This window comes from Motacilla alba, chromosome 3 (assembly GCF_015832195.1).
Source record: "Motacilla alba alba isolate MOTALB_02 chromosome 3, Motacilla_alba_V1.0_pri, whole genome shotgun sequence".
NCBI lineage: Eukaryota > Metazoa > Chordata > Aves > Passeriformes > Motacillidae > Motacilla > Motacilla alba.
In genome coordinates this window covers 81746437-81772947 of record NC_052018.1, presented here as the reverse complement: position 1 = coordinate 81772947, position 26511 = coordinate 81746437, and the positions used below count along the sequence as shown (strand labels likewise).

The window sequence follows — 26511 nt, the reverse complement described above, 5'->3', positions numbered from 1 at the left end:
TGAGGGGAGATTCTTTGCAGTGTTTATGTTTAACTTTTTCCTTGTTAAATAAAGTTGAAAGTTGAGGAGCTTCTATATCAGCAGAGTTCAGCAAGACAGACTTCTCAGCATCTGGATATAAAGTAATTCCCAGAGGAAATTAATCATAGGAAATCACAGCATATGTAATCATGTCTCTGTTCAGTTTACAAAAACTGTCCCATCCCACATATCATTTTGCAGACGCAAGCCCAGGGCCAAGAAAGCTGTCACAAAGCCTTGAATGGCATTCCAAAGGAGAGAGGATGATCATCGCAGTGCTAGAACAGGCTTTATTCTTTCAAAGTACTTAAATATTTTATGAGTACGGGGAAGAAAATAATTTCCTCCAAGCGCAGATCAGTGGATGCTATCTAATCTCTTGTCACAATAACGCAATCCTTATGTATACACAACTCATCAGCATACCATCTACATCCCTTTTTTTTTCTTTTTTTTTTTCCATCAAGCCGCGAGCATTGATGGGCTAATTGTCGGCTTATGCTGAAAAAGCGCTCCGAGCACGGCCTCAGCGCTGGCAGGCAGCGCCCGCCCGGCTCCCGGCTCGCACGGCCCCGCTGCCCGGCGGCCGCGGGGGGCCCGGGGAGCGCCCCCGCCCCGCCCGCTTCCTCCGCTGCGACGCCGCTTTCTGCTCGAAAATCGCCATCGGGTTTTTGTTAGCGCAGTAACCCGTTCGTCCCCACGGCGGGCGCACAGAGTGGGCCCGGGCTGCTCCTCGCCACCGGGGACAAAAACCCTGATTTCATGTTTTTCCCGGGAAGCGCCTCGAAAAAGGAAAAGCTCACGCCTTCGGGAGGATATTTTCGGAAGCAGAGGACCTGACTCGACGGGTGGAAATACGCAATACGAGAAAAGGCGAAAGCCGCAGATTTTCTCCATCACCCTTTCAGAGAAGACATTATTTTAAGGAGACGGGGGGAAACGCCGCATCAGACGAAGGGCGTCACTGATTCTTAAATCCGGAGAAACACGCTGCCTCCAGCCCCGGGGCAAGCAGTGAAAGAAGGTCACCCAAAAAAAAAAAATTAAACCTCTGGAAACGTCTCCGCTGGAACCGCGGAAATCCGCCCGCGGGAGGGGAGGCTGCGCAGCCCCGGGGCTGGCCGGCTGGGTGGGTGTGCCGGGGGCGCCCCGCGGGCGGAAAGGGGCAGGGAGACGCGGGCAGCGGGATCCAGCAGCACCAAATGCCAGATACGGGATGCCCTCCGCGTCCCGCCTGAGGCGATGCCCCCTGGCACCGGCGATCGCCCCGCTCTGACGAGGGGAAAGGGAGGCGGGGGCGCGGAGCAAGCGACGGGCCCGACGGGGGAGGGGGAGCGGGCTGTGCCCGGACCGTGCTGCCTCCCCCTCCGCCGGCCGCAGCCCGCCGATATCCCGGCGGGCGGGTACCTCCTGACACAATAGGCACCGGGCGGACCGCGGCCCCTCTCCGCGCCACGGCTCCCGCCCGACCCGCAGCCCAGGGCGGCGGCGGCAGCATCATCCTCACTCACCCCTCCGAGGAGGCTCGCGCGCCGGGGAGGGGCCGTCGCTAGCGGGTGCTCAGCGAGCCGGCATCCCGCGGGATGCGGGAGCGAGGGCGGAGCGCTCGGTGTCCCTCTGGCAACGGCCCCGGCGTTATTCCCTGCACATAGCGGCGGCTAACGGCACCGCCGCGCCGCACTGCGCACGCGCCGGGGCCCAGCGCCGGCGGGGCCGCGCTGCGCCTGCGCCGCCCGCAGACAATAGCGCTCCCCGGGCTGCGGGCGCTCCCCGCGCGGGCGATGGCGGGAGGTAAACCGCGCTTCCCGCCCCGATCCGCCCCGGCCGTGGCGGGACCGGCGCTGAGCCCGCTGCAGGCCCGAGGGCGTAGGCGGACGGGCTGCGCTGTGCGCAGGCGCGACTGCGGCCGCGATCCACAACAAAGGGGAGACGGGTTGCGGCGACCACCCTTTCCCGGTTGCCGGGGGTGGGCGGTGGGCGGGGACTCCGCCTCCGGTGGCGCGGTGCATGCCGGGACTTGTAGTCCCGGCGGCGGCATTCCCGCCATCGGGAAGCGCGACGGATTCCTGGCGTTGCTAGTCTCAGCTGCGGCGGCCGACGGCAACGGTCGGCCACCAGGAGCCGGAGGGATCCCCGCAGGTGGCTCCTCCGAGAGCCCAACGCGGGAAGGTAGAACGGGTGGAAGTACCGTCCCCCAGCCTCGCCGCGGGGAGCCCCCGGTGCCGGCGGACAGCGCCGGCTGCTCCCCGGCGGCCAGCGGCGTCCTGATGCGGACGCCCCGCGGGGAGCGCGCCCTGGAGGAGTCCCTGGAGCGGTACCAGAGGCGCCTCCGAGGTGAGCGGCACGGGCGCGGGGTGAGGCCGGGCCGCCCCAGCCGCCGCCCGGGTCTGCGGCTGCCCGCGCCCCGCGGAGCGCCCCGGCCGGGCTGGGACGGGCGCGCAGCACGGAAGTTGCGCCTGGTTGTTCCCACGCCCGGTGGCGGGCGGCGTTCCTGCTGTGACACGCGCTCGTCTCACCGTAACTCGGCTCGGGCAGGACAGCTGCTGCTTCGGGGGCGGTTTTGGCTCGTGTGGGGGTTTTGGCCGTCCTCGAAGCATCGGATTCTCGTCGTGGTAAAGATGAGGGTACAAGTGGATTGGAACGAGAGTGGTTGTTTCCCGTGACGTGGAGTGTTTTCATACCTGCCGCTTTGTCCAAGAAGCCGTGACACCTGGGCTTACCAGCCCTCAGACTGTCACCGCCTGGGCTAAGCAAATGTCCGAATTCTGAAGAAAGCCAGTGAATAATTTGTGGGGATGCAAACCTACTGGTGCGAAAAAGTTGTGTTCTGAACATAGCACCCCCACATGGCCCGTTGGGATGTTTCCTGTGCCATAGGAAACAGCATTGCCAAAAAGAAGAAAGAAACAAGGATAAAAGGATAAAACAATGGAAACATTTTGAAATAGCTACTTGATACTCGATTCTCAGCAAATATTTTTTTACTTCCTTCTCAAAGGAGCATCGGTTCCTTACATTAGCAATAGATTTCTTTTGTTCCACAAGACAGAACTTTGAGGAATCATTTCTATTTACTTTTCCTGTAGATGAAATGGGCATGGTAATGCTACTTGACACTTGCAGTTAACAGTTATTGCAGAACAGTTAGGATGACAAATATCAGGGCTGTTTAACTGTGTGAGACTGTTAGAGCTGACCATATCTAATTGGATGCATGTATTCTCTTCATACAACTTATTTTCATTTCATCTTTTTCTGACTGGATCCCCTTACTCTGGATCTATTATATTTGTTAAATAATTTTATAACTTGGATTTCTGGTGAGCCTTTCCCTTTACATTCTTGGAAACAAGAATTTTCTTTTCATATGATGCCAAGGTAGTTTTGATTTCATACATCTGGGGGTAATTCTCATGTAGAAATCAATATGGTGATGCACAAACAGCCCCAATACAGGGGGGATCCATTGTGTTTCTCAAAGAACCTCTTTATTTCTCAGTGATGTACAATTTTTAACTCCTTTGAACTGTACAGCATTTTTCACATCATTACTACTGGTGTTAGGAATTCCCTGTAGAGCAAACAGGTCATCGTTACTCTCAGAGTTGTCCAATCTTATGCTTTACCCACTTCTCTTATATCGTTATACAGCTTGAGATTTTTCTCCCCATTGGGATGACCCTGTCATCTGCGTTCTGCAGTTTTAGGTGGCATGCTTTGGGCATTATTTGATGTTTTTGAAATACAGCATTCATAACATGCCTGTAATGCTTGACATTATCTGGATGCAGGCTGAGCTCATGGCAACAGTTTTGCACCACCCATGCTGGACACCAGAAGAATCACTTTACAGCCTTACTCAGTTTGATGGAAGGGTGCTTAAGTTCTCAAAGAACAACTGATTATTTCAGAGCAGTGTCCTTTGTTGCAAAAGGAAATCCCTCAGAAGACAGGGAGCCTGAGTGTTCAGTAAACTGAGTCTGGTGGCCAGAGGGCAGAAAGCTGGACCAAAAAAACCTAATTAAGACCTAACTGGTCTTAGAGTTCAGCAGAGAGGCTTTGATAAATAACAGAGGTTCTGTAATGTAGCTTTGACCTTGTATAATGAAAGTCTTTAATGCTATGTGTAGTACTAAAGTTAAGAGGGTGGTATTTATACAGTTTGGGTTGTTAGGTTACTATGTAAACTTTCATATAATTGAGACCATTTCAAATGAACCTTAAAAACTTTAGGAGATAATATTTCTAATAAAAAGTTCTCAAGGGAGTAGAGGTATTTTGTAAATAAGTGGTGAGCTGCTGTATTCATATCAATAACTGACACTTGACAGGCATAATGTCAATGTCCAATGGCCTTCTACTATACCACTGCCAAGAGCAGAGCGTGATGCCTTCCTGTGACTTTCCCCTTTTCTCCTAACAGCAGTAAATTGAGAAGACTATTTAGAGTCCAGTTCTTTGTTTTGAGCATATTTCTGGTTTCTTGAACAGAGAACTATTAGCTTATGTTTTTGTGTTGAGTTTTCTGCCTCTTGCGTAAAGAGCGTTGGCTCACTGTTGGACCTGAGACAGTGAAAGAGCAGGAGCAAAGGAGGGGCAAACAATCCTTTTTGGGATTGTTACTGGGCCTGATACACTTGTCTACCTCAAGTCTGTCTTAGGATATTGTGGAAATTACATTCTGTATTCCACTGCATTGCTGAGTGCAGTGTCCTACATAATTCCAGAGAATAGAGATGCAAACGCTAAGAGAAACAGATGACAAGATAAGCCTTTTCTGAATAAAGTTTCAATTTGTGTCTGTTTTATGTGGTTCCAAAAATAAAACAGGAGAGATGGGAAATCAAAGCCATCTTAGGAAAAGTGAGTATGTGGCCCAGTTTCCATCACTACAAGTTAGCTGTCACACTGAAGCAGCTTAAAATTATATTCTTAATGTTTTTTGTTTAGGCTTTTTATTTCTATTTGGCAGGTGTTTCTAGGTATTCTTCTGAACATAAAATATTCTTTTAGAGGTGGAGAATCTGCCACAAGGAACTTAGAAATGAGGTTTTCATATGTGAGGGTTCCTATAACTTAGGCAAATGTTTTATGTTCTGCAGAAAGAGCTGGTGCAGGAACTTGTGACAATGACTGCTGCAGCTGTGCTTCTAAAGATGAGAACTAGATAAAAGTTATGCTGTTATTTCTCATATAAAAAGAGACCAAGAAACTAAATCAGAAGGATTCATTATTTTGGAGCAGCTGAGCATTTCACACATATTGGGATCTTTTGAGGCCTGACTAATGAACAGCCTGGTATTGCTCATTGCTGCATGTAAAATCCTAGCAGCACAGGTAGTGACAGACAGAATACTTTCAGTCTCAAAACTGCCATATAGTGTGTTACTTCCACGGTAACATACCTGTGTTTGGCAACCAAGAAAGAATAGCTGATGGATGGATGTCAGAATGGGAAGTAAAGTAAGTTCCAAGGTGTGCTAAACACAAAAGACCCTATAACCAAATTCTCAGTTTCAGTATTTTTCAGCAGTTACTTGACTGAAAAGACATATAGTACAATATTTTAGATTTTTAGCTGTCAATGGAAGCAAATGTTTATCTAATTTTTCTTTAAATGTCTATTTTAGTTTTGCTTTCACTAGTGTGTCTAATTGTCTGGTTTGTCAGTTATTGTTTCACAAAAATTCTACAGTGATTTCGCTTTGGGTTTTTTCAAGACCTAAAGAATCAGTGTAATTCCTTCTCTAATTTTCTCAGGCTTTTTGTTGATTTGGAACCATGAGATATCAGCAAGTGATGCTGTTTGTTGAATTTATAGCCAGTAACTTTATGTTCTTGTAGACATTATTTGAACTGGACTGTTAGCTTTGGGTGACAGACTTATAACAACTTTTTCATAGAGCTGCCATTTGTTTTCTTCAATTTATGCTGCTTAATGATTCTACCAGCTGGAGTTATTTTCCATGTCTTTCAGGCAATTCTGTTGTTTTGGATGATTGATTCTTTTGCTCCCTGAGTATTTTCTATGGCATTTCCGAGTCCATGAATGAGGTAGTTTTGGTGCTTTCATTTAAAGGAGTACTCTTTTTAAAGAGTTCTGTGCAGTCAGTGCCTGAGAAAACATCTCTTGTGTAGGCAATGCTAAACTGGTTCAATGCCTTCTGGGTTTTTTTCCTGTTTTGACTTCAATGGCAAACTGTTTCTACACTGATTTTTTTTTTTTTATGTATTGAGTTTGATCCATCAGGTTTGGGTGCTAGCTTGTCATTTTTCAGTATCATCTCAGATCCTTTGAACACTGCAAACCAAAGGGCTTAATAGTAAGTTGTTTTTTTTCTTTTGAAGTTTCAATCCACATGAGTCCAAATTCAATTATATCATCAGTTGTTCCAATAGGAAATAGCACTTCAATGATGTTTTAGCATAGAACAGGAATATATGTTTGGATTTTATTTGTAGAGTCTTGTTAAGACATCGAAAAGACAGGTGCTGATTGATTTTGATATGCAAATCATAGTTCTGCATGTGAGCAGATTTTGAAGTATGTTTTCACTGAGGCCATGTTTCTATAAAATGTACTATTACAGGAGTAGCTTAACTGAAACAGATTGGGGAGACTTAAAAATAATTGCTTCTGAGTTCATTAAAAAATTAATCATGTTGTCTTTAAGATGTTCTTTGTTGTCCCGTAGTTTGCATCCACAGTGGTTTTTTAAAATTTATTTCATATTTTAAAAGAATATTTTTACATTGTGAGAAACAACAAACATAGGCTTTCCACTCATTGGTGTATTGTCTTTTATCTTAATGCCCAAAATTATGTTCCTTACTTTGGAAATAAAAAATACTGCAATCTAGGTATTCCCTTTTAGGCATCCAGTTCAACTCTTCCTGAAGTAAGTGTTGGATCTCTTGTATCTGGTGAATGTAAAGCCACACCACTGGGTCCTCCTCTAATTCCCAGTTTCCCAGTAGTGAGTGTTTTGCCTATGACAGCAACATTAGTAATTTGGAAATAGGCATTCTTTTAAGAAATTTAAGAAAATACTTGATAATGCTTTCCAGAATGTGGTGACATTATTTCAGAGGCAGGAAAGTGTAGTCAAAGAATAATTGGCATCAGTGTGCCATTGATAATGGTTTTAATGTGTTTCACTACCACTGGCCTGTACGTTTATGGGGAAAGAGGACAGAGTGTAAGAAGATCTTTGTTATCTTTGTTATCTTTGTGAATGAGGTAATAGCTTGGAGTTCAGAACCTGTAATACTACAAAGAGAGAGAAGTTCTGGGAAAACCAATTTATATGGGCTTGGTTGGTTCTGGTTTCGTTTGGTTTGTTGTTTGTCCCTTGGCTAGGGAGCAAATACTGGTACTCTGGGGTTCTCCGGCAGGGAATGGGGAAATGAAGGAACTTTAATGCTCTCAGATGACACACCACATGACAGCTTAAATGACATTGAACACTTCTTGGCAACAAATGGTTGCAACATAGTTTGCTAAATATCTAAGCCATTGCATCACTGAGATACTTTTGCCATTTCTCAATTAGCTCTTCCACCCTCATAGCATCCTGAAATGCTCAAGAAAGGATGAATAGCTTAAGTATGCCAAAAATGAAATATTTGACCTAAACCTTCTTTTTTGAGTCATTGCCTTGTAAATGGTATTTGGGTTTGTTTTACTAAATTTTGACTGTTTAAAATATGCTTATGATTTTTGTGAAGTCAGCTGAATAAAATAAAAAAATTAAGAAAGGAATACAAGGAAAAAATTTATTGAACATTAGATAAGACCTTTACTGTGTCATCTGTCAGTTCTTGAAAATATTTATATTTATGTGGCTAGAGGTTTTCTGTTGTGTTTGTTGGGTCTTTTTTCTAGAATAGTGTGTATTGTTATTTATTTTTCACACTGTTTAGAAGTCTTTGATTTTCATTTAATAACTGTTTTATGGCAGCTTGGTTTGCTGAGTTATTACTTTATTTACTCAGGTATTTGTTTCATTGTGTGACATGTTGCTTTGTAATAATGTGTGGTGGAATCACTAAAATGCAAAAACATTTTTCTTGCTTTCCAATCCTGCATATTGTAGAAAATGTAGCATGAGCTTTAGGTTCATTGAAAAGGATGGAAGGTGCATATGGTAGGAAATATTTTAGGGTCAAGTATATGATTACTTGTGCTGCTGCTAGGCTAAGATGCTATGTATAGCTCTTCTCTGAAAAATTAGTATTTAGTAAATATTTTGCAAATATGATAGATTTTTTGGCTGTTTGCATTAGCTAATTGCTTCCAGTGGCTGAGTTTAGGTCAAGTAGTCAAGCCAGACACATGCTGAATGCTTGTAGTTCTCTCATGTTTTGTTTTTTCCCGTTTAAAATATCAGCCAGTAAATCCTGTCTTTTATGTTGTTTATTGTGGGTAATGACGTGGTTGGGTTTTTTTTAGAACGTGCCAGCGAAAGCATCTCTCTACTGAAACATGCCTTGGCAAAAGGTGATGGCACTGGATTTGACCAGTCCTCTGTGGATGAGGGCAGTGACAATGAAGACAAGGCTAATGATGACTACGGGACTGCAGCCAGTCAGGAACTGCAGCACAGTCACGCAGGTATGATTGCTCTAAAAACAAATGGTTTAAACATTGTTAGGAATTACACTAATTTCAATTTAAAAAGTAATTATTTGTTAGTTATAATGCTTTTTATCTCTTCCTAGTTAACCAACTTAAAATTTTGTTGCAACACCAAGAAAGAAAGGAAAGTGAAGAGTCTCCCTCAGGAAGGAAAAATTCATTCCATGTATGTTTCTTCTGGTTTCATTTGTGTTGTTTGAATAAATGCATGCATATTGATTTTATAGTATAAAGAGAAAAAAATGAAACATTGAATCATTTTAACAATCTTAAATATGGGAGTTTACTGAGGCTATGACCAAAACTTAGCATCCTTATGATCATAATGGAAGAAAAAGGAATCTGTAATACAGGGTTTATACTTTTCTCCTCTTTTTGTTGACTATGTAGTGTGGTCATCCATCCTTTTTGTTTTGAAAACACTTAGGATAGACAACAAGGGAAAATTTCTGAAAAAGCAGCCTCTTCTTTCCTTTGACTGTACCTTAAAGTTTCACAGTGTCCTCCTTATGCTTTAACTGTGCTTTATCTTGAAGGAGTTAGAGATGTTCATGCAAAAACAGGTTTTGTAGTTCTCTGCCAAAATGCAGTGGTCTCTGTCAAAGTTTGTTTTCTCCCTTACAAGGGCTTCTCAGATGCTGCTTCATTGAAGCAGAACTGCGTCACAGCACATGTGATGCACCGTTCAGTTACAGAGCAGCTGAGAATTGCTAGAATCTCCATAGAAAAATAATTCAAAGGCACTGTTGCAGTTTTATCTTTTGATGGCTTACATTGAATATTTTTGGTTTATGCTAAGCAAGACAAGCAGTTCTTTGCTGTCAAAGCAAACAGCAGAATAATCTAAAACCTGTATTCCTGCTGTGTTGCTTTCCGTCTGTGTAATGAGCGTAGCTCTGCTGTCCTGATGTTAAGGAATTTTATTTAAAGTTAACTTTTTTGAGTGTTCTAAGATCCACGAGTTTAGTATGGTTCTCCTGCAAGGTATTTTGCCTCATAATGGCATAGGAAAGAGTTAGTGTTTTGTAGCTCAAGGGATTGATGGATCGTTGAATGAATCGCTATCAGCTTGTATTTAGCCTTGGAAGGGAGGGAAAGAATCTTTTTTTCCATCTTTGGTAAAGTTTTCTACTCATATTGGGAAGTTTTCCTAGAGTGGAGAATTTAGAAAATTGAATACTTTTATCTAAGAGACTTGGGGTAGTGCTTTCAGGGAGTGGCTCAAAGAATGGAGGAACAAACAGAGGAAAAAATGGGAATTAACTATATTGGTACAGCATTGCCCCATTTTTTCCTCTTGAAGTTTCCAGTGAGAGACATTCTGTGAAGTGGTGGCTTTACTCTCCTTTGCAGCTGTCCTCCGTCTGCTTGAGGATATGAAAGTGTTCTGAAGGCAGACCACGTGTAAAGCTCAAAAAAATGTTGAACTGCAAAAGTGCACACACACCAAAAATAAGCCCAAGCCCTCGTAAAATATGAGCTTGTCCGGTGATTTACTGGACACTGCAGAAATGCTTCTTGTATAAGAAGAATCCAATTTTCCAAAGGTCAAGGAAAGCAAACTTAGATTATGAGTAACCTTAACCTTTTGCTTTGAGTGATGCTGAAATACCTGATGACTGCTGAATAGTAAATGACTGCAGGATCTATAGCTAAATATAACATTTCACAAAAACTCTACACTCTAGTAACCTTTACCATACTTCATACATACAAATAATATTGTTGCAAGAAAATTCCCTTTTCTTGCCCATAGATTAAAGCTACAGTGGACATCAAATGATTAAATCCTTTCTTTGATTACACCCAGATGGTTGTGCAGAAATTTTCCTTTTGCTCTACACTTTATCACCTGAGGTCAAGGCCCAGCAAGATTGCTTCATATAACAACTGCAGTTCTGCTAGCTGGGTTTTGGCTAACCTAGCTGCACCCAACCTCTGTTCCTGACACTGCTGTTATAGCTGGAGATGTGATTCCTGTTGCCTTCTGCCAGTTTATAGGGTGGCAGAGTTCCTCTGATTCTGTGGTTTAGATGCTTGAGATTTGAGACATTCTGGAAAAGTACAAGGTGGGCCAAATGATTTGTGATGTTGGCAAAACTGTTTGTCACTGTGTTGAACTGGCTTCTAGAGCTGCTAAGCATTTATATTTTATAAATCCTTTTCAGTATTAAGTATGTGAATGTGAACAGCATTTCCAAGACTCAGGCATAATTGTTTGGTAATTCATATTGATCAAATGTGTCTTTCAGTTCTGATTTTAATATTTAGCCAGATTTAAATTCATGCCTCTCCTGACCTCTGTTCTTTCACCCTGTTACATGTTATACTGTGAGAATATTAATTTAAAAATCCCAAATCAATTTATAATTAATTTATAACTATTAGGTTGTTAAAAAGGTTAAAAAAAAGGTCACAGAGGTCTTTTTGTGTTGAGAAAATATACTACCTGTTATTTTCTTTTTAGTGAAAAATCCCTAAGCACTATTGTTTGCATTACAGTGATGCTTCTCAGTTTAAACATTAGAACTGTTTTTCAGTGAAAAATAATTTCAATAGAAATGGGGTTTTCCCACATTTTCTAACACTGCTGTGGTGTAATCTGGTCAGGGAGGCAGCGTGGCAGCTGGAGGTCTTAGCTGCAAGGTGTTCATTACGTTTTCAGAGAAGACGGATGGATGAGTAGGAGCCAGAGAAACAGACAACTTACTAATATTATCAAGGCTTTATTATATATACTTTAACATGTGGGGTTCCTTTTCTTGTTTTAATTTATAAAGTAGGTAGGATTAAGAATTTAAATAAAGATGAATTCTGAGTCAATAGAACAGGGAGCTTATGTCTACTGAGTTAGACAGAATATGTGATAAATTTGGAATTCCTTCTATAAAGGGATGTTTTTTCAGATAGTTCTGGATACCCTCCATTTGTTTCTGCAATCCTGGTTCCAGCTATCTCAAGAGGGTCCCCCTCTTTAAAACCAATACTTATATTTGGTATAATTGGACTGTAAGGTTTTTGTTGCTAGAAACTTTCACCTCATCCTAATTTAAGGAATATACCTTTATAAGGATTGGACAAGTAATTTTAATGCATTGTTGGCAGAACCTCTAGTTAAGATAACTAGCAGTTGAAATAGCCATTAGTAGCTTGGTTTGCTTTTTTTTATTTTGCTTTGTGGGGTTTTTGTTCAGGTTTAGTTTGTTTTGTTTTTTGGGTTTTTTTTGAACGGTGAATATTTCAAAAGTAATATTTAAAAGAAAAGGATGTAGGTTTCTGAATCTTTGATCTCTTTTAGAATTCAATTACATTTAGAAAATATATCATGGAATATTTTTGCACAAAAGGTATGTTTGTGACCCAAAATCATAGGTGTTAGAATTGTGGAAGTTTCAAAAACAGTGATATGCATAAAGATACTTGTTTTCCTTCAGAAGTGGGGACAAGAGTTAATGGAGAAAACTCCATTAACAATTCTGTGTGCATTTTGAAGCCTTACCAGAAAACTGTAGATTGTATTCTGTGTGCAAGCAAGATCTTACTGCAATAATGGAAAATCAGAACATAACACATGTTGTTCTTTACTTCCTTCAGAAGCCCCCAGAAGCTGTGCCTGCAGACTTACCAGCCCTTTTTGATCTTGTTCCTATAATCACTGATCAGTCACAGTACATTAAACATTTGGAAGCAGAAGTGAAGTTTTGCAAGGTATCAGACAACTTATTTGACCTACTAAAACCCTGGTCCCCCAAATGTGAAGAACTGCATTAAAAGCAGCTTACATTCAGACTTGAGATTGATTGCTGTAATGACAAAAACTGAACCAAATGCAGTTCAGTATATCCCTTACCCTGTGTCTTGGTATCTGGTATTTATGGGTCTTTAAAGACATTTTTACATCCTGTCACAAATACCAATAAGCATTTTTTTAAAAGAAGATTTTTACCAATTTAAGCTGCAAAAATACAAAATCTCTCTTTTGTGAGCCCATAGTCTCTCTAAAAGGGTTCAAATATTTGAAAATGTTAGTCTAGACTCTTGGTCTCAAGATGCATTTCAGTATTGATAGCCATCTTAAGGAACCTTTTAAATGTAATTCCTTCATCCTATAGGAGGAGTTGTGTGGGGTGAAAAATCAAGAACAGGCAGTTTTACTTGAAAATGAGGAACTCCATCAGAAGTTGAAATTCTTAACTGCAGAATACATGTTGAGAGAACAAACTTTTCTTGAAGCCACAGTAAGTTTTTATTTTTTGTTGCTTTAATCAGTGCTCAAGGATCTGGCCAGGTTATTTTTACGGAAGGGTATACAAATGGTTGTCTGCAAATGGAATTTTAGTCAAAATTTAATGAGAATTTGTAAATATGGATTTCCATGGGTAACATCATTATTGTAGGTTCTCACCTAATTAAGTTGTTTATTGGTTCTTCTATTCTACTGAACATTATAAGATTCAATGCTTAAGTAAGTAAATTTGTTTAAAAAACCAGCCTACATAATCATAACTGAAGCATTAATACTTTCATTTTAGGCAAATATTCAGAAATCCTGGCCTGGAGGTGGTAAAGACTGTAGCACACACCAGCCTGTCACCTCCTCCCTGGCACATAACAAAGATCAGGCTTTTGTTGCAGCAGCTTCTGGAGACACAGCCAGATGGCCTGGAGAACTGGTTGGTATTACCTTTCTTCACGGAGTCCTACCTTTGCAAAACTCTTCAGCATTGTTGTTGTTGTTCCAGTTCTGATGATCAGCTTTGAACAGACACAGGAGAAGTTTTAGTTGACTGAACCTTAATCTGAGCTCAAATTTTATTCTCTTAAACCTCATCTTCTCATTTTACCCTAATTAATATTATTGTGCAGTTAGACACAGATGGCAGGTTGTAGCTGCAGATGATGACTTCCCAGAGATAATTCTTGTTTAAAGATAATGGCTTCCCTGTACTTTTGGAGAGTCTTAGGAGTAACACAGCACCCAAGCAGGTGGAAACTAGCTGGTGTAGTTTATGTAGCCCTCCACACAAGCTCTTTTCATAATGAGTTGTTCTGCTCCTGGAGCAGTACAGCTTCAGTAAGGTAAAAAAGTACTTTTGTGCAATCTGCTTTCTCTTGGATGAATTACAGACCTTGTGCTTTTAGAGATACAGAGGAGTCCTAGTAATTTAGAGATGATGTTGCCTCCTTCTGTATTTTTAGTTTCAGAGGATATTAGTTTTCCTTTTGCTCTGAAGTAGTGGGGTAGTTTTGCTGTCTTTTGGGAAAAAAAACTTGGCTAATTGAAAAGTTTTGATATATTTTATCCATGTGCATTTGTGTACTGTGGAATTTGTATGGTACTTTAATTCTTTAGTGATATGGGATTTGAGGGTTTTTTTCATAGAAATATATAGTTTTGGGGTTTTTTTGTACTATTATTTTAGAGCTAAAGACCTCAGTGATCACTTATGCCTGCAGTTGTTTGGAAGCAGTTTTTTACAGTAATTGCTTTTTTCTTCATCTGCCACATTTAGATCAGAAGAATCATGTTGATTGTAACTTCATTCTAAGTGTCATAGTGAGCCAAATGTGTGGTGCTTTATCTTGTTTGTTATCACCATTTTATTTAACATGGGTGTGGTTGATTCATATACCTAGTTCTTCACCAGGTATATGAAGAGTAACTCACTATATTATAAATAAATAGCCTGTGTACTTAAAGTTCTTAATAATTATATATTCATATCTGCTGACTTTTGGAAAGCAAGAGCAAACTCAAGACATGATTATCAGTTTCTGTGAATCATTGTAGAGAATTGAGGAATGCAGTTGGAATTGAAACAATTTGCCATATGAGGATCTGGCAAAAAACCTTATTTAGAAACAAAAAATGGGAGGGTTGATTCCTTTTCAGACTTCCAGAAAAGTGGAATATTTAGGTTGCTCTGCCACTAGTATTTCAACAGGTTTATGTCCTCGGGGGAAAAGAATGTGGGTAAAGTCTAGGTTTATTTGTAAAGACTGTTATGAAGAAAGCAACACATATCTTCTCCCATCTTTTCTAAAGGAGAATCTAAAACTTCTTTATCAAGAAAAAGTCAATATCCTTGATGCTCAAATACAGTCTCTAAGGTAAAGCTGGTTGTTTTTTTTTTTTCCTTAAAATAATCCTTTAAAAATTGTCACGGTATAACTGCATGAAACCACTCTTAATCTGAATTTTACTAAGAGAATGCCTAAATGTCTGAATGTTGTGTCTTCTGATAGTGTCCCTGAAAACTGGTTCTCTATTAAGTTCTCTCAAACATCAATGTAGTAACATTTAATGTACTGCTTCTTTATAGAAACAGTAGCCATATAAAACATCTTTTTTACCCTCTTTCCCCTAAGAAAGGTCATGTAAGCTAGACTGCTTGAAGAAAAAAGAGAGGTTACAATTTTAACTTGTGTGACAACTTCCATAATTAGCTACTTTCTACTACTGTTTAATCATGTTTTTCCCTAAATAAATCATGGTTTCATATTTTTGAAAATGCTAGACTTTACTGTGTGTAAAAAGAGTTACTGGTAGGGAGACAAGTTAAAAGAATGCTTTCTGCATTAGTGAAACCTGCAACATGCAAAGCCAGTTGTCTTAGTGAAGGTAAAGGAGGATCTTTAACTTCAGCTGTATAATCCAATTTTTTTCCCCTTGGCCTCAAGTGTTATATTTAAAAACACTTATTATTCAAAAATAATTGTTGGGGGGTGTCTCAGAAGTTCCTCAAGTACATTATTCAGCCTCTGATCTCTCCTAAGAGGCATGATCTTGCAAACAGGAAGTTCTGCAAAACTAAGTCTTACTGAAATGAGAAATTATATGGCTTTCTGTGGGACTATCTCCCCTTTTAACTACAAGGATTAATGTACACAGGACTTGCTGATTTCTGTCCAAAACTTTCCAACAAAAGGTTTGTTGCACCACGACTGTCTAAGGATATACACAGAGCAAATTCTGTTCAGGTTATAGCGGGTTATATGTAATAGACCAAGTACTAAAATTGGAAAAAGCGCACAGAAGATTTTCCAGATGGAAATAAGAATGCACGCAGTGTATATATCATGTGCACAGTAAATCCAATGCAACCAGAATGTGTCAGACTTCCTGTGTGTGTGCTGCCCAGATGGCCTGCATAACAAACCCAAAGCTTTGGATTCATTGCACAATTTGTCAAATTGATCTATATGTGCACAGTGTGCGTTTGTCTGGAACTTCCTGATGTTAACATTCCTATTGCTTGCGATCTCCCCAGCCTGACACATGCTTGGAAATTCTGGAGAAAATTCTTCAGAGCACCTGGTAAAAATTTTGGAGACAAGTAAAAAACTTAGCCTGTTTTTCTGCACATGTGTTTGACCTCAGGTTGTGCATAATCCTGGATCTGAGTGAATGTGCTGATTTCTTGTCTAGAGAGTAGAGAATAAATATGAAGTTAGTGATGTCATTAATAAAAGCAACAAAAAATCGTTAGAGTATTGAAATATTTATACAGCTGACTTTTTTTTTGCTAATAATGAATATTATACTCTGTTCAGACAAAATTTAAGCCTACAGGTTTTTCATCTAATAAACTTGTTTAACTTCAATATTTTCTGATAATATGGGGGAAGAAACAAATTAACACAGTATTATTTTGTCTATTAATAATTTTGGTTGGGCAGTTCGACTGTTATTTCTCTGTTGAAGTCTTCCTTATCCTACTGAAATGTGTAAAATACTGTCTATTACAGGGATTCTTACAGTTCTTTCTGGGTAACATTTGTAGTTATATATTGTATATGAATATGACTTGTAGAAATATATGATCTCACAAATTTCTTCTTTCTAGAAAAGACCTTTCAGAATCTCAGAAGACCTGCAGAGATTTGGAAGGAAGACTGAAACACCAAAAGTCACTGTTTGCAGCCAGAAATTCTGGCCAGGTTGGTGGTGTGTGCCTGAACTGTGCCCAGCACGAGGCCATTCTTGCACAGACTCACTGCAATGTCCACGTGCAGACCATCGAGAGGCTGACAAAGTAGGTAGGGGGGTTATGTATTTGTGTTGGAAGCATGGCTGCTTGCATTAAACCTTTTAATTCTCAATGTGTTGTGTTACATTCGTAGAGAGATGTGCATTTCTGGAACAATACACTCCCAAGCTGGAGTCATAATGCTGAAATGAGTGAATGTAGCTCCCAACCACTCCAAAATCCACAATAGCTTTGCTGCTCATTTTAAGTAGGAAAGAATTTTAGTTGTTATAATGTAATTATGATACCTTGGGCTGACCAGATAATGAGACAATTTACAGTCTGTTTCCTGTACTTTTTATACAAACAAGTGCTTCACTCTGTCAGCACAAATATTGTGCAAGTCCATGCATTTTGATTGATTATTTCTTGCAAAAGTTCATTATAATCATGTAGTTGGAAGTTTTTCTGGCTCCACTTTATTCTCTTTACCTCTGAGGAATGTTTTAGATACATCAACAATAGGGTGTGTGCTTGGGTAGGATGCATTTCCTAACCCAAACACCTGTAGTAGTTCCTCCCTCACTACAATAAGACAGGGAAAAGAAGTTCCATGGGACAAAAATAAATGAAATTATTTGTTGCACCCTTTAAAAAATTATAGCTTTTATTTAAATATTTTTTTTAAAGCACAGCTATATAGGCTGGATATATGTAATTTATGGATCCCAACATTTAAATCTTTTCCTTAAGGAATTCTGCCAGTCAATTTATCTTCAAAAAAACTCTGCCTTTCTACTTGCTAGTAATAATGATAGGATACTGCAGCTTTCTCAAAGTTTGTTAAACAGCCATCTATTTATTGACAGGTATCTGAAGCTTCTTAGAATTTCTGAAGTATTAGAATGAGCCTGAGATGGAATAGTGGGTCAGTTAGAAGCAGGGAGACTGAAGGGGCATAGATCATATATGTACTCGGTCAAATGGGCACTGTCCCTCTGCACTAGATGGTTATTGCCAGGATTTATGTATTTTTTTCTATTAGCAAGTCCAAAAATTTTCTGGCAAAGCTCTATTGCTGAGAAGTCATGTTTCAAAATCTACTTTTGTAACAAAAGTAATTATTTGTCACAGATGTTGGAAAATATGAACAAACTGTAAATCAGTACATTCTTGTCCTCTTATATTATGGTGAGCTTGAAATAAAAGATTTGAATTGACCTCTTTATTTATCTTAAACCAGTATTTCATTGGTAGGTTTAAAAAAATCTAAAAGCTACATCTACTTGTGGTGCAGTTTATTAAAAACAAGGGTATTTCAGTAGGAATTTTCAAAAGAACATTATCCATTCAAAAATAAAATGAAATTTCAAAGTATGACTGCTAATACAGAATACAGAAAAAATGTGTTACCACTTTACATAACATTAAGAACACAACAGTTTTCAGACAGAATCTTGAGCTGCACATAAACCACAGACAACAGATAAAACTTAATTTAAAAGCTTTTAACATATCACAATAATGAAAAGGTGAAGTCCGGTATTACAGTTTTACCAACTCTGATTTACCATTTAGTACAGATTTTAGTGTCTTAGTGAAGAGTTGTAGAATCCAGGTGTCCTATTGTTTGGCTTAGTTCAGTTTGCAGCAAATGGATTTAGATTGTCATTTTATGTACTTAGAGATTACTTGTTGAACTTAACCCTTCCTTTTTATTATTTTTCCCTCTTTTACATTTAATCAGAGTGTAATTCCATATTGCCTTTATTTTATTATTTGCATGGATCTCCATTTTGTTATGTCAACAGAATGTGCTCGGCTTCTGTACATTAATGACTTGAGATCTGCTCTCTTTACTGGCAGTTTCTCTAATGGTCCATCCTTCTAAAATGAAGGACTGGTTGTCAAGAAAATGATATTTTCAGTATCTGCCAAGCTTGCAGCATGCGGTCTTTCACTCATGAGTTTTAGTCTTGCTTGCTTTCCACCCTTAAGTCTTTCATCTGTGTGTATTTTATATTTGGTAGAGCTGTTGTTTGGGTTTTTTTCTCTTACAAAAAGAAACAGAAGAAGTATCTGGGTTGTTTGTTTTTTAATATCCAGAGAAAGAGATGACTTGATGGATGCACTTGTTTCAGTGAGACAAAGCATAAAAGAGATGCAGCAGAGAGAATCTAATGCTTGTAAGCAAGTTGAACATGCTGTGCAAATGGCAGAAGAGGCCAATTTTGAAAAAACAAAGGTAAATCCGTCACTAAATTAGAGCTTTTGGTGTCCAGATCTAATGTAAATGTTAATTAGTTTTCATGCTAATGAGAGAATGCATGCATAAGACCTTTGTCATATTTTAATATAATGTAGATTTAAAACAACTGCACCATGTGACTGTTTCTGAGCAGTAATATGAATTCTGTATTCAAGTTCTTAAATTCTCATCAATACTATAAGGAGTGCTGCATTTTTTAATTGATGTACTTTCACAGCTAGGTGATATAAATTGAGTTGTAGAATTTTCAAAGATATTCATGATATGTAAGAGGATAATTTTGACGTCACACTTCTGACCTACTCTGGAAAGAATAGTTAAAATGCTTACAAACAGTTCTTTTTTGCCTCAGATGACAGCAGTGCAAGAACTGATTGACTGTCAGAGCTCTTTGAAGATGAGAAGTCTTGTCTAATGCTATGCTTGTCTAAGCTTCTGGTGTTATGTAAAAAATAGTGATAAAACCAGTTTTGATCTAATGCTGGTGTTAGCCCTAGTTCTGTACACAATCAACCTATATTCACCCAAATTATTTCCTTGATAGTTAGTGACATCTACTGTACTATTAGTGAATTACCATGGAATTGAGAGAGGGATGCTTTGGTTTGGTTTTTGTAATTGAATGCAAACAAGATTGATAAAATTTGTGTTACTTATCCAGTGCTGTAAGAGGAAAGTGTGTGCTTGTAGGGTTGTGTGAAGTGCTACGAGTTTGTCTTCAAGGCTGAATAGTAGCCTGGGGGTTTTTCATGCCCCAAAACTGTTTTAATATGAAAGAACAGGAAAAAAATTTTACTTTTTACAAGTACTGGTATACCTCTTGGTAAGTACAAATCATCCTTTTTCCCCCCCCCCGTCCTATACTACTCTTAAGTGCTGTTTTTCTTGATAACTGGCATGGAATCCCATAGAACAGTCCACATAACAAAAGTGAGAATTAACACATCAAGGTTTCAAATACTATAACTGCAGTTTCATCAGCCTGTTGTCCCAAAGTCTAACCTCAGGTGCTTATCACTTAAAACCACCATTTCTTCTCATCTTTTGGTTGTCTCTGTAGTTTTTGGCTTCTTGCTTATTGCATAGAGCAGGAAGGAGATAGGTTATGTTTAAGTTTACATAGTCGAAGCAAAATCAGGAATATATTTTTGACACAAATGTCATCAAAGAATAATTGTTTGAACTGCTCATTGTGTAGTCAGAACAGTGGAGCTAACAAAATAGACATTTCTTCTTGAAATGCAACTAATGCAACTACTTTCTTCTAGAGTGCATTGGTTTGGATGTCTACCAAGCTACAGCAGTTTTATGCAGGCAATTGTTTGCTGAAGTTGATGATTCTTTCTTACAGAAAAGGATTCAATGCCATAACAGAGTGATTCTCTCACCTGAAGAGGGTCCCACAGAATTGCCACAAAACTAATGGAGACTGCTAGACCATTCTCTAAAAATAATGGTTTAGATTGCTCCCCTCATGAACAGTCCAAAGCCAAAATAATTTAACACAGGAGATTGGCTTTGAGTGAAAGAAAAATAAGCATTAAAAAAAAATTTGAAAATAAAGAGTAATAAGTTAGAATTCCTAAAGGGAGGTTATTTTAGCTTTTTTGAAACAGAATATGCTGAATATCAGTGGAATGTTGAAATTAAATCTAGTTTCCTCGTAGGCTAGCAAAGCTCCCTTCAGGATATTTGGATTTACATGTAATGGAGTAGTGTATTTCTGATTTAAACTGACATAACCCTCAAATTCTACACTTTGGCAGAGATACAGCAGCATAAATAGATAAATATCTTCTTTTATCCCCCAGCATTTTTAGAAGATAGCGGAGACAGTGTTTTGTGAGTGTTCTTGAACTTAAGTTTTTTTCTTTTTTGATAGAAAACCCATCTATAACCCTGTGTTTTAGCACACAATTAAGCAATTAAACAGTACTTTATGAGGTATTTAGTAGAATTAATTTTTGACAAACCTGAAACTTATTTGTCAAACTTTTTTTGTATCTTTACTGACTGCTTTCAGGTTTCTTAGCATTCTGCACTCAGTAATTCACTTCAGGAGAAGACTAAGTGGAAGTGCATACATTTTAATAATTTTTCCTTCAGTTCTTTAGTTAGACAGTGACCACTGTATTTGCAAGGCGTCCAATACTGGAGGCTGATTCTAGTGATGTGCATTCTGGAATTTCAAATCTTAAATGTAAGGCAAATAATCATAGTTTTAGAAGAGCAGCTCCTTATTTGGAAAATACACACAGAAAAATGTTCCCATCTTTGCCATGATTCCTAAAAGCAATTAAATTTCTCAGTTACAGTAAGGCATGTAAAACACACTAACCTACAAACACATACATCTGTTTTCATTTTGTTAGTCCTATTCTAGATGTTAACACAGTAGGATATGTATAAACATCATTAAAAATGCATTAAAAAAAGACATTTCTAATAGCAAACTGGCTTCTTTGAAGGTATCGAAGGAATGCCATGTTTGTTTAAGAATTTTAGCTTTCTTTCACTTAAGTAAATTGGGGTTTTTTAGGCTCTAGTCCACTGTGAACAACTGAAAAGTGAGATGGAACGACAGAAGAATTATCTTGAAAAGGAGTTGGCTGCCCAGCTAAACAAGAGGACTGATGAAAAAGAAGCACTGCGGCGAGAAATGAAGAAGGAAAGGGAGGACTTGGCAGCAATGGTATGAGTTGGTTCTTTCTCTGTTTGTGTATTACAATGAGTGTATCATCCTCTTTAGAACTTCATTTACCCATCTTTTATTTTTAGTTTTGGATGTGAGAGCTCAGTCACTTCCACCATTTCTTTAAAGCAGTGGTAGATAAGTGATGTTTTGAGTTTGACTAACTGGGTTTTGTGCTGTGTCAGTAGATAGATACTAGGTTGTTGATCTTACACACTTTATTTTAGTTTGCATAATATTTTTAATGCACTGCATCAGAGTAAGAAAGGGTTAAATAAAATGTGATACAAGGTTTGTACCTAGCTTTTTTATAAAAATTATTATTTAGTTTGCCATGGCAAGCATTCAGAAGTTAGCACATGTCAAATTTAGGATTCTTTGCTACTTTGATCTTATATATACATTAATGTTATAATATCATAATTTCAAAGTGATCTTATCATATGTTTAGTTTTCCCACCTGCAGAAATGAGTTGGAATATCTTTTCTCACTCTTACTAATGTTTATAAACTCTCTGAGACAGAATCTGTCTCATCGTTTATGCCGCGACCATTGTGATAGTCTTGATAACCTTGTTTTAGGCTTGTAGATGCTGCTGTAATTTGAGTGTACAACATGAGGGTTTTTTGCCCAATGGAGTCTACAGAGGAAAGCTCAAACTAGCAGCAGTAAGCCTGTGATAGAGGAGGCATTTCTAAGGTGATTGAAACAGGAAAAAATGTAGAGAGACAAATACTTCATGAATTAGTGGTTTTCACGCTTGTTTGATCTGCAACGTCTTCAACCATTTTATGGTGGAGGTTTGAAAACAACAGAGTCAATTTCTCTCCTGATTGAAGACTTTTTCTTTGTTTTTTTTGGGACTCTTTTATAAGTTCTGTGTATTATTTCTAAAAATCTGGAGAGCACAAACTGAGCAAAATAAACCATTTAAGTGTGTATAAAAAACCTTCTTTGACTCCAATTCCAGATACAAAAACAGATATTAAGCACAGTGATAGGGACTAAGTGATCTTTTAAGTATGTGAACTGATCATTAGTGATGTCTTGCCATGGAAACTGAAATTAAAAAATAATCTTCCACTGGAGACATTATTAAGCAATTCCTTGTTTGACTCCTTGGTATCTATTAGAAGTTATCCCTCTTATGAAGTTATTTGTTTTGTTACAGAGTTGATTTAAAGCAGTGTATTCACTCCAAAATACAGCCTATTAGACAAGCATTTCATACTTTTTTTGCTAGAATATTTCACTCCATGTCATCACATTAGTTTGTATTTCATCATCCACTGAAATGTGTTTTACTGGAACCAATTCCCACTTTAAATAGTTGTACTCTTTTTTTTTTTTTTTTTTTAATCTTGCACATACATTAAACAACATATAGTGACACTATGATGATGTCATGCCTGGTAATTAAAGAGATGGGATGACTTTGTAGAAAATGATGATCTATGTTAATGATTTACACCTACCTATGATTAACTACTTCTATGTTTTAGGATTATGAGATGGTAGAAATGGTATAGTGTGGATCAAGTCAAGATTCATCTCAATATTTTATTGCTTACTTTATGAAATGGTTTGTTTGAAGGGGAGAATTTGCATGATAGATAAATCAGGTGGATGTATAAGGAGTGAAAAATAGTTATGAATATATAATCCACTAGGTTTAGCTTTGAATTTCTGAAAGTTAACCTAGAACTGTCAGACACCATTATTTCCACTTATATTAGTAAGCTTCAGGGCTAAACAGCTGAAGGTTCACTGTCTCTGTTTTATTGTTACATTTTTTAATCATCCAGCAAAATTTCATCTGAATTAAATTAGAATTTTTAATATACTAATTCTATATGAGTTTTGCACAACAGTATGCTTTGATCTATAGTGTTGAAATGTTTTCTGAACTTGAAAATGAATTTAAGATCTGTGCTTGCAACAACAGTTTTCTTTAGCTAGGAGAACATGATGTGGTTTGGATCAGTCTACATAGGGATGGATAAGAAGGTGTTAAATGGTACTCTTACATTGCAAAACTAATGTAGCCAGCTGCTTCTGACACCTTGTCCATATTAACAAGTCCTGGAGACTAGTGCAGTCGATGAAAAGTTTCAAATAAACTACTGCACGATAAATAAATTAAAAATAGTGAACCCATCAATAAAATAATGTAGCCATATTCTGTTATATTATTAATACTAGAGGATATATTTTTATTGTACATGCTTGATTTTTTTATTACATTTTTTAATGTTATGTGTTTTGTCTACATACAGTTGCTTTTGAGGAGAAAGTTCCACAAGAGATTGATCTGTGGTTTGTCAAATTGCATCATTACAGTGTTCTTGGACTTTTTCAGGTGACAGCTTTATCTAAGGATGTGGCTGCTTTGGAGGCTCAAATAGAGAGAATTACAAGGGAAAAGAATTCTCTAGTTAACCAGTTAGAAGAATCACAGTGCCAGCTTGCATCTCATGAAATGGAGATGAATAAGGTAAGCACATTTATAAAGGAGCATTGAACTTGTTTTTCCTTATCATTGTGACCTGAAAGAAGAGAATTTTTACCTTGTCAGTTTTCCTCTGTTTTGCCAAGGAATGTGTGGTAACTGTAGACATCATCTCAATATCCCAGAGGCACTACAGCTGTCCCAATTGCAGGAGTAAAAAATAACTTTTTCCATTTCCAAGTCACCTTGTCATGCAGAAGCTAACTTTTCTATTTTGCAGCCTATGAGGGTCACTATTTAAAACACTATCCCAGTGTTTCAGTAAAGAACTGAGTGAGACAGCACAGACTTCAACAGTGTCCTTAACTGCTACCTGTGGGCCTTGCAGTGCTACAGTAAAGGGAGCTATATCAAATCACTGTTTTTCAATTCTTTTGGTTAGATTTTTATGTAGTATACTGCTTAATTCAGTACTATTGATAGCAGGGCTTTTACAAAGACATCTTCTAGTTAAGAATTAAAGTTTAACATGCATCTTGTGTAGGTCTGTCACTCCTGGGTGCTTTCTTTTGCATGTATCTCAATCGATTTGAGCCTCAATGGGGGTCATAACATGAGAAACAAAAAAAAAAAAAAAAAATTGTTACAGCCTCTTGTAAGGTCTATATTCCTTACCAATGATCCCAGGGCCCCATCCTGCCTCCCCAGTTGTTAACTGCAAGGATTTGAGGAACAATTAATTCTTTGGGCCTCTGGAGATTTCAGGAGAGGTTTTCAACAGTTCCTGTCTTCCCCTGCTACCCTGGCTGATAGAGAGGCAAAAGTTGTGCAGAAAATTCAAAGCAAAAAGTCATCCCAACTTACTAGAAACTTAATTTTAACTGAAAGCCAAATGAGTATATTAAAAATATCAGAATGGCTTGATCTACCAATTCTGAAACACACTTTTGGTCTCTTGGGCTGGGTTCACAAATCACTAGCACCACTTACAGGGGTGAGGAGGTGGTGAAAGAGGCAGTAGGTACAAATATTCATTGGTCTGAAAACAACAGTTTTGAACCCTACCAATTTGAAGTTACCTCTCTGGAGATGATACTGTGGTTGCAGTTCTTGCTTCAGTTCATGTTAATACAAAGTTGAATAGGTGGTCACCTTGCAATAGTCTATTAATTGCACTGTCCTGAGAGATTGGAAAACTTCATTTGTGTCCCTGTACTAAACTGAGAAGTCTTGAAAATCACAGAGGAACTTCCCAACCACTGAGCTGACAGGACTATGTGCATCACCCTGACATTTTCAGTGGCTAAGTGACATCTTTGCTTGTGAATCTGACTTCTTGTTTCCAGACTTGGTTTGCCATTATTAACAACACCACATAACAACACTTTAGTTTTGAGTTTTATCCAAAATATTGTTTTTCTTCATGCACCAGAAGTCAGGGAAAGAAAATATGGAGTGAGGATCTATTTCCTTCATTCTTGAGGAGACTGAAAAATCCATTATTAGGACAGCACCATCTGCTGATTCTTCTGTGTTATTCCCTTTGTACAGTGTGTGAAGGAGCTGAAAGCAAGGCTTGCTGTATTTTTTTTAATTTCACTTGGAGGAAGTGACATATTGCATTTTGTTACACCCGTCAGATAAAGGAAGGAGGAGGTAGAAATCCAGGGTTTGCAAGCTATGCAGTTGCATCTCAAGAGTTTTTTTTTACCTGCATATAATATTTTCATGTTTAAAAAATGCTTTGGAACTTCGGCATTCTTCAGAGCATTTGCTGCTTTGGTTTATTTGAAATGGCTAAATTCACAAGTTGTCCTTTGGATTTATAAGTGAAGCTACTTCTTGAAAGTTATGACAGTTGGTTTAGTTTTTTCCTAGAGTGATTTCATTGCAGTTATCCATCTTTACATTTTGCCTACCTTTTTTTTAAGGAGAAAAAAAGAGTGAAAATGAGAAGAGGTATAAGACTGAAAAACATAAATTAATTTGGATTGTAGAATATGTGAGAATGTTTTTGAGAAGCACAGAGGATTGTAGCAGCAAATTAAAAGGGTGTACATTTAAGGAGCAAGTGCTGAGAGAATATAAGCAAGGCAGGAAAGCAGATTAAGTTGGAAAGAAAGTTGACTAAGAGGAGCTATGAGTAAACACATTTGCATTCTCACTAAGGAATGTGCATGTATTTGTTTGGTTAATTAAGGTGAAATGAACAGGCACAAATTGGAGGTGATGGCACAGGGTAAGAACAAAAAGGGGACAACTTATATTGAAAATTGGAAGAATAACAACCCTGCACAGCAGTAAAGTTATGTGAAAGGGATTAGTGATCTTCTGGTTTTGTTTTGGTTTTTTTTATTTCTTTCACTTTCTCCTAACCCCTTCACATTTCCTCTGAAGTTGATGCCAGATAGAAAGGATTGAGGGGGTAATATAACAAACACTCCAACAGCAGAGAATAATTGTCCTGTGTA

The 26511-nt window shown here is 38.6% G+C and overlaps 2 protein-coding genes across 9 annotated transcripts in view; one reads left to right on the top strand and one right to left on the bottom strand.

Annotated features, from left to right (window-relative positions):
• Nucleotides 1-1664, bottom strand: part of CEP170 (centrosomal protein 170) — a 95470-nt gene extending 93806 nt beyond the window's left edge. For all 7 annotated transcript variants that reach the window (XM_038130322.1, XM_038130323.1, XM_038130316.1 and 4 more), the window contains exon 1: nucleotides 1533-1664. The gene's annotated coding sequence lies outside the window, so the exon portion shown is untranslated. The remainder of the gene's footprint in view (nucleotides 1-1532) is intronic.
• Nucleotides 1665-1677: 13 nt separating this feature from the next.
• SDCCAG8 (SHH signaling and ciliogenesis regulator SDCCAG8) overlaps nucleotides 1678-26511 on the top strand; it is a 116363-nt gene continuing 91529 nt past the window's right edge. The window contains exons 1-11 of one of the 2 annotated variants that reach the window (XM_038130324.1): nucleotides 1678-2355; nucleotides 8474-8635; nucleotides 8743-8825; nucleotides 12254-12367; nucleotides 12772-12897; nucleotides 13192-13332; nucleotides 14706-14770; nucleotides 16507-16695; nucleotides 18736-18874; nucleotides 21438-21590; nucleotides 23951-24085. In XM_038130324.1, coding sequence (XP_037986252.1) covers nucleotides 1803-2355; nucleotides 8474-8635; nucleotides 8743-8825; nucleotides 12254-12367; nucleotides 12772-12897; nucleotides 13192-13332; nucleotides 14706-14770; nucleotides 16507-16695; nucleotides 18736-18874; nucleotides 21438-21590; nucleotides 23951-24085 — 1860 coding nt within the window. In that variant the 5' untranslated portion in view covers nucleotides 1678-1802. The remainder of the gene's footprint in view (nucleotides 2356-8473; nucleotides 8636-8742; nucleotides 8826-12253; nucleotides 12368-12771; nucleotides 12898-13191; nucleotides 13333-14705; nucleotides 14771-16506; nucleotides 16696-18735; nucleotides 18875-21437; nucleotides 21591-23950; nucleotides 24086-26511) is intronic. The other variant, XM_038130325.1, reaches the window with a different exon arrangement.